Source organism: Saccostrea echinata, unplaced genomic scaffold (genome assembly GCF_033153115.1).
Source record: "Saccostrea echinata isolate AGI-Se365-2 ecotype Australia unplaced genomic scaffold, CSIRO_AGI_Sech_v1 ptg000263l, whole genome shotgun sequence".
Lineage (NCBI taxonomy): Eukaryota > Metazoa > Mollusca > Bivalvia > Ostreida > Ostreidae > Saccostrea > Saccostrea echinata.
Window position 1 is genome coordinate 20,546 of NW_026890012.1, and position 7,899 is coordinate 28,444.

The 7,899-nt window shown below is 36.5% G+C and overlaps 3 protein-coding genes across 3 annotated transcripts; 1 reads left to right on the forward strand and 2 right to left on the reverse strand.

Moving 5' to 3' along the window:
* Positions 1–1,254: 1,254 nt before the first annotated feature.
* LOC133177841 (histone H3) lies at positions 1,255–1,665 on the reverse strand. The gene has a single exon (XM_061312724.1). The coding sequence runs from the start codon at positions 1,663–1,665 to the stop codon at positions 1,255–1,257; it is 411 nt and encodes a 136-aa protein (XP_061168708.1).
* Positions 1,666–2,998: 1,333 nt separating this feature from the next.
* Positions 2,999–3,586, reverse strand: LOC133177842 (histone H1-delta-like). The gene has a single exon (XM_061312725.1). The coding sequence runs from the start codon at positions 3,584–3,586 to the stop codon at positions 2,999–3,001; it is 588 nt and encodes a 195-aa protein (XP_061168709.1).
* Positions 3,587–6,360: 2,774 nt separating this feature from the next.
* On the forward strand, positions 6,361–6,732 carry LOC133177844 (histone H2B-like). The gene has a single exon (XM_061312726.1). The coding sequence runs from the start codon at positions 6,361–6,363 to the stop codon at positions 6,730–6,732; it is 372 nt and encodes a 123-aa protein (XP_061168710.1).
* The last annotated feature ends 1,167 nt before the right edge of the window (positions 6,733–7,899 follow it).

Genomic DNA, 7,899 nt, shown 5'->3' on the forward strand with positions numbered 1-7,899 from the left:
ATTGTGACAAGCTTTACGATTGGTCAGCTTGGCATGATGGGAATGTTTACATTTCTTGCCCCACGGGAATTTTAACCACATTTAATTAATTTTGATTCTTTAATTTCTTCACATATAGGCAAGTTTAGGTTCAATTTATTCACCTAAACCAAAATATTGGTACGTGGAGGTACATATATACATTTTATACAAACTGATATACAAAAAAAAAAAAAAAACATGACAGAAAATGAATAAAAATGATAAAGAGAGAGAGGGGAATTATATCAAGCAGGACAGACAGCATCATAATTTTTTAGGATAAACATACACAATTTTTTGTTTTGTTGTTGTTATTTTTTTATTTCAGTATTTTTTGCTTTGAGTTTAACAAAATAAATACCGTTGTTGCCGAATGATAATAAAAACGTGTGTGGGTGGGTGGGTGGGGATTAAGTTATTCAAAGGAAAGGGGTGTGACAGATAACACCGAAATAATACAAAATGTAGAAGCTGAATGAAACTTTTGATTCTCATTCATTTATGATATCTAGTTATAGATGTGATAATTTATTTGATTTCCTCTTTTCTCAGTTAATTTTCAAAGGCAACTTTAAGCAGTGACCAAACCGGCTTTATAAATGAGCCTTTTTCATTTTATTACACGCCACGTTAGAATGAATATCGTTATATTTGACGTTGTTTAGAAATCAATAAAAATCATACTTTGAATATAAATGAAATACGGAATTGCAGTTCTGAAATGCATGTACTCGCATATGTGCATAGCTGTAGAACTAATGAGATAAAGTTGTAATACTGTTATTATTTTTTGCTTCGACACATTCCATCATTTTCTATTTAAATAATTGTGCTATTTTCTAATTTATTTCGCAAAATTCTTGAATGTATTCTAGAGGGGCAGGTTGATGGACTTGTACAAAATATAGTTTCAAGATGTGTAGACAACTTCTACAACTTGATGATGACAATAATACTATGAAATTGTCTAGCATTGTGCTATGTAATTATATATATGTAAGGCACAGATATATTCACTGAAGGATGTACTGTGTCTCAACATTTTTTTTTTTTTTTTTTTTTTCAATTTGGGGGCATTGTACGCCGAATTTGACAAAATTTATTAATTTCGGCCAAATAATTCAACATTATTTTCAGAGATGTTTCAACGTCTGAACAGAAGGCATCTTTTCGAAGAATGTAGGTGGCCGTGAAAACGGCCGTTTGCTTTAGGACTTGAAATACAGCTTAAAATTAAGCACGCTCTCCACGAATACGTCTGGCCAGCTGGATGTCTTTGGGCATGATGGTTACTCTCTTGGCGTGAATGGCGCACAGGTTGGTGTCCTCAAAGAGACCAACAAGGTAAGCTTCGCTTGCTTCCTGTAAAGCCATGACAGCTGAACTCTGGAAACGCAAGTCGGTCTTAAAATCCTGAGCGATTTCCCGGACCAAGCGCTGGAATGGCAGCTTCCTGATGAGAAGCTCAGTGCTCTTCTGGTATCTCCGAATTTCACGGAGGGCGACAGTTCCTGGCCTGTATCTATGCGGTTTCTTAACGCCACCCGTGGCTGGTGCGCTTTTACGAGCAGCTTTGGTAGCGAGCTGTTTTCTGGGGGCCTTGCCTCCTGTAGATTTTCGTGCCGTCTGCTTGGTACGTGCCATGCTATCTCCTCAGATTATTCAAACTCGAATGAATGAAGTGGCAGTGTTGCACCGTGAACTTATATATCTTTGTAAGCTCAAGTTGAAAATCGCTGCGGTCTACCAGTCGGCTTAGTCGATTGGCTGGTGCCCGCAGTAACACTCGCTACGATTAGTCAGGTGAACGAGATGACCATTGGCTACGTCTGTAGGTAGTTTCAATCCACAGAATTGCCCCAAAAGAAAAAGAAAATCAAGTCGGTTTTTGACACATGATTTCACTGCAGATACATATAGTCAAATATTTTTTTTAAAAATATATATATGGTGAATAATGGGGATGAATGTAACGTCAATTGAATAGAAAATAGAATTATTTATTATATATATACATATATTTTCAATTCGTTATTGAAGCAAAATGCATTTTCGAAAAATATATATTATATATTTCTTGTCATTATTTCCTCCTACCATTATCTGAACAAGCCCAGTAATATTACTAAGTATCATGATACTTGCAGATAATCAGAATGGTGCATATAGGATGAACAGGAATTACCCTGTTGCAAAAACAAGAACAAAACAAATAATACAAATAAATGAATAATTAATTAAATGAATGAATAATTAAATAAATGAATGAATGAATGAATGAATAAATGAAAAGAATAAATAAATGAAAAGAATAAGAATGTATGTATCTGTCTTTCAAAAGGTACGCATGAACTTTTATTCCATTCGTTCCACATTTGATTCCAAATAAAGTGGGGAAAAAAAAAGAAAAAAAGAAAAAGAAAAATAATAATAATAATAATAATAAATAAATAAATAAAATAAATGAATGAATAAAATAAAATAAAATAAAATAAAAAAAATTAATAATAATAATAAAACTTCAACAACAAAAAAAACAACAAAAAACAAAAAAAAAAAAAAAACCAAACCAAAACAAAACAAAACAAAACAAAACAAAAAAAAAAAAAAAAAAAAAAAAAAAAAACATGAAAACAAATATACTAGAATGATAACACTAATAATAATGGCCATATAGTTAGCGTAGGCGTTGTGATGTGGAAAAAGTAAAATTTTATTTACTTGAGGGAGGGTATGTAAACAAATTAAAAACTGACTTTTGTTTCTTCTTCTTCTCAGAAACAGCATGTTAATATTATCATGACTTTGCAATTTGCTTCCAGTCGAAGACAAATAAACTATGTGTAATAGGTAAGTGTACTTCTTGTTTATTCATTTTGTGTTTCCATTAGTACATGTATGTAATAGAGGCATCTTTTCTAAAAATGTTGGTAGCCCTGAAAAGGGCTTTTGTAATTGGTTTAAGACAATTGGCAGTCTACGCCTTGGTGGCTTTCTTTGGGGTTTTTGACTTCTTGGCTGTGGCTTTCTTGGGCGCTTTGGTTTTCGTAGGCTTTGGAGCTGCCTTGGCTTTCTTGGGAGACTTAGTAGCTGCTTTCTTCTTGGGAGACTTGGCCTTCTTGGGTGCTGCAGGTTTCTTAACAGCCTTTTTCTTTTCTGTTGGCTTTTTCTCCCCGGTTGTCTTCTTGGGTTTGGTCGTTTTCTTGGGCTTGGCAGCCTTAGGTTTGGTGACTTTTTTGGTCTTGGGTTTCTTCTCCGTCTTGGGCTTCTCTCCCAGCTTGAAGGAACCACTGGCACCTGTACCCTTGGCCTGTTTGAGAACTCCCTTCTTGACTCCGTTCTTGAGGGCCATCTTCAGATGGGTGTTGACACTAGAGGCGTCATTACCGACTTTGTAGTTGCCCATGATGTACTTGAGAATAGCTTGTCTCGAGGAACCTCCGCGCTCCTTCAGGGCAGCCACAGCAGCGCTGATCATCTCGATGTACTTGGGATGGGCGGGGACCGTCTTGGGTTTGGAAACCTTCTTCTTGGCGGGGGATTTTGCTGGTGCGGCGTCTGCCATAATTTTTTTGTCCTGTTTTCTACAACTGATGTGAACGACGTTATCGACGATAAGGAAATGAATGAAATCACCTCCGCCGATGGCCTTATTTGAGTGGCGGCGAGCGCGGACCTCCGTGAAAACTCCCCAATTGTCGAGAGCGTAGAGGATTGAACTCGTCAAACTTTGTGTTTCAATACCTGTTATTTTTCCGATTTTGTCCTCCCAATTTTACTTAATTTTCTCAAATATGTCACTGTGCGTTTTCTTGAAATAATTTCCTACATAACTGTTTTTGTTTAAGGTTCTTAATCTGTCATTTTAAAGGAGGAATTGTCTGTTGATTCTGAAAATGCGCTGTTCCCTGGAGCCCAGAAGCGACTAATTTTGATTAAAACACGAAAACAAGAGGAATAGAACACGAGTAAGGGATTGAAGTACTTACTACATTGCTATGTGATAAAACATACATGTACATTTCTTTCAATTGTCTTCTATGTTACTTAAAATCCGAATGAAAATGCAAACATTCGGCACAAACACGCGCACAATGGATAGTGATGTGTGCCTTGCATTTCATATGAAATGGAGAGAGAGAGAAAAAAAAACAATCAAACAAAAGGGTCATATGAAGGGAAATCACGGAATCTCACAAATTGTTGAATGTTCAAATATATATCTAATATACTTTCTAGATCAGTGGATGTTCACCCCCTTAAAGGGACAACATATAATTTCTTTTCGAATATTTAAATACATGACACCTACTTTATAATTATAACACCGAGGACACCGGAAAGATCCAGACCGTACGTAACGTACCACATTCGGTGGTACAACGTCTGAATTTCTCAGTATAATTATATCATAAGAATATACATAACTGACATCCTTGTAAATTACATGAAAAAAAAAAATCACATAAAAAGGGCGTGTATTTAATAATTGTAGAACACTCACTTAATTAGTAGTTATACATAAGAGAGAGACAGAGAGAGACGAACAAGGCGAATAATGGGAGTAGCTTATTCATTGATATTAATTTGTTTCTTGTAATTTACACACACAAATAATTGAGTACATGTAAATAAACAGAATGTGGTCAAAAGCCAATGTATTTAAAATCTATATCTTTCAAGTTGAACAAGACAACCAGTATATAATACAAGACAATACAATACATTGATAGAAGCATCAAATTGGTTGCACACTTTCCACGTGCAGATCATGATTCCCTGCATCTATATGTCACGTGACGATGCAGATGTGCTGCACGGCGCAGTGATGGACATCGCAATAAATGTAAAGTGTTGAAAAAAATGTCGTTTAGTCATTCGCATCGGTAGTCTATTCGAAAGAAAATTTACTACCAGTTTTTAATTGTGTTAGTACTGTAAGTATCCGGAAACTGGCATCGAGTTGCTTTTATTCACTCTTATTATGGGAAGCACACTTTTTTGAATAAGAACATTCAAGACATAATATAAACCACATCTTCTTATTCTTATGAGATTCTTATATTCATAACTTTTATCTATTTTTATCAATTAGGAATTTTGTCTAAATAATCATCATATAAAACAATAGCGAGGGGGAAAAAAAAGAAACATTAAGGATTTAACTGGAGTTACAGATCTTTTGAATATGTTAATAAAATAATGATCATATTTAAAAATATTTGTATCAAAGGAAAAAAATTGAAAGTTAGATCGCCATGTTAGATGATTTTCGCAGTTTCTAGTCTTAATTGGTCAATGAAATGGGTTTTTTTTTTTCTTATCTCTTTGTTGAGTGAGCATTCAAGTAATACGTGAGAATTCAACATTTGTACGCAGGCCTATAAGGTTTGGATTCAACTGCCTATAACGAGAAAGAAAAAAACGTACATATACGAATATACATGCGAGTCAATTTTAAAATTTATTGCTTTTGTTATTAACTTAATACATTTATTTATCATTAAATATATAACACTTTCTTTGATGTTTGATCTCTGTTCTGTGTTGAAAATTATTGAATTCGTGTGTTTCTATTATTTTCTAGCTATAATAATTGTTTACGTTTCAACTCGTTTGTAATGTAGGTATCTTTTCGAAAAGCTTATGTGGCCGTGAAAACGGCCGTTTGGTTTTGTGCTGCACACAACACAACTATAGGATCTTTTTACTTGGCGGCTTTCTGTGTCTTTTTGGGAAGGAGCACCGCTTGGATGTTGGGCAGGACACCACCCTGCGCGATGGTCACGCCGGACAGGAGTTTGTTCAATTCTTCGTCGTTGCGGATGGCCAGCTGCAGATGACGGGGAATGATTCTGGTCTTTTTGTTGTCGCGGGCAGCGTTGCCTGCCAACTCCAAGACTTCTGCGGCCAAGTACTCAAGAACGGCAGCCAAGTACACGGGAGCGCCTGCTCCCACTCTCTCGGCGTAGTTGCCCTTTCTCAGCAGACGGTGAATACGACCCACGGGGAACTGCAGTCCGGCGCGGGAAGAACGGCTCTTGGCCTTCCCTTCACTTTGCCTCCTTTGCCACGTCCAGACATTCTTAACGGTTATGTTCTTTCGTGTACAGTCAACGAATAATCCAGCGACGCCCGCACGCACCAATTTAAACAACCAAGCGGATCCAACGGTGCAGCCAATTAACGCGTCGCTCTGTTGTGCCTTTAGGTGAAATCCGAACAAGTAATGTTTTCTCGGAGGTCCGTAACAAGCTTCTCCTCCTACTCGCATATAAATAGTAAATTTTACCATTTTACTTTATTCATCTCTTCAGTTTGACCTGTCAACTTGAGATCATGCCACCCAAAGTCGGATCCAAAGGCGCCAAGAAAGCAGTCACCAAGGCCAAGACACCGAGGAGCACAGACAAGAAAAGGAGGAAGAGGAGGAGGGAATCTTATGCCATTTACATCTACAAAGTCCTAAAGCAGGTGCACCCTGACACTGGTGTTTCCAGCAAGGCCATGAGCATAATGAACTCCTTCGTCAACGATATCTTTGAGAGAATCGCTGCCGAAGCCTCTCGTTTGGCCCACTACAACAAGCGATCTACAATCACAAGCAGAGAGGTCCAGACTGCTGTCCGTCTCCTTCTGCCCGGTGAACTGGCCAAGCACGCCGTATCTGAGGGCACCAAAGCCGTCACCAAGTACACCAGCAGCAAATAATCTCATTTTGCAAGTACACACACCAAACGGCCCTTTTAAGGGCCAACTAATTTTTAAGAAAAGATACCTTCATATTACATGCGTTATTGAGACACAAATAATATGTGTGAGTGTTACAATGTGAATGCATGTGCTCGTAAAAGTGGCAAACGTATAAAAATCCCACATTGTTTACAACTGATTATAATAACAGAAGTAGGATAAATAAAGAAATACAAGTAGGTATTATTATATGTATGAGAGCCAAATTTTATTCACAAATAACTTGAATGTACAACCAAGCATATATCTAAAATAACTGTATCTTCAAATATAAATAAAATACAAGCATGCGAGGTCCATCTGATGTACACAAAATCCTGGTTCATTTGTCCTCTGTATACTGAATTAATTATCAGCGTACATTATATAATTGATAATAAAGTATCTCAATTCAGCTAATATCAATGAAACAGATAAATAAATTCAAGACCCCCCCCCCCCTCCCCTTTCTTTGACATTGACATATTGGAATTTTCAATCAGTAATTATACATCAATAAAAGTGCAATGACCAAAATGCGATAATTATACATTGACAATTAATTGTCTAACATTAGTCATAATTGTTAAACAAGAAAAAAAAAGCATGTCACTCAGCGCCAGTTGGTACCTGTCATTGTCGGTAGATCGATCCCTCAAAATAATACTCAAGACAGCAGCATTATTATTTTAATATATGATTATAATAATAAAAAAAATTAAATAATATATACTGTTTGTGTGTGTTTATTCAATATTTCTTGTCCAAACCTAAATTCAATACATATTTGTTGCTCTGTATATAGTTTTGAGGAAATATTACGACATAAAGGGTCTTACTCTGTTATTGTTGTGTATTTATTTTACCACTTACAACCATTCTGTATTCAACTTTGTACAGTGAATATCTGTATAACAAGTACTCAGTAAGTAAATGTCTGTCTTAACGATGTTTAAGAGGCATCTTTTCGAAAAATTTGGGTGGCCGTGATAACGGCCGTTTGTGTTTGTTTTAAACTTCTGTCTTGACTGTCAAACTGAATTCTTTAGCCTCCAAATCCGTACAGGGTGCGTCCTTGGCGTTTCAAGCGTAGACCACGTCCATAGCTGTGACGGTCTTTCTCTTGGCATGCTCCGTGTAGGTTAC

Coding starts and splice junctions, on each gene's coding strand:
- LOC133177841 (XM_061312724.1), bottom strand. CDS start 1,665: ATGGCACGTACCAAGCAGACGGCACGAAAATCTACAGGAGGCAAGGCC.
- LOC133177842 (XM_061312725.1), bottom strand. CDS start 3,586: ATGGCAGACGCCGCACCAGCAAAATCCCCCGCCAAGAAGAAGGTTTCC.
- LOC133177844 (XM_061312726.1), top strand. CDS start 6,361: ATGCCACCCAAAGTCGGATCCAAAGGCGCCAAGAAAGCAGTCACCAAG.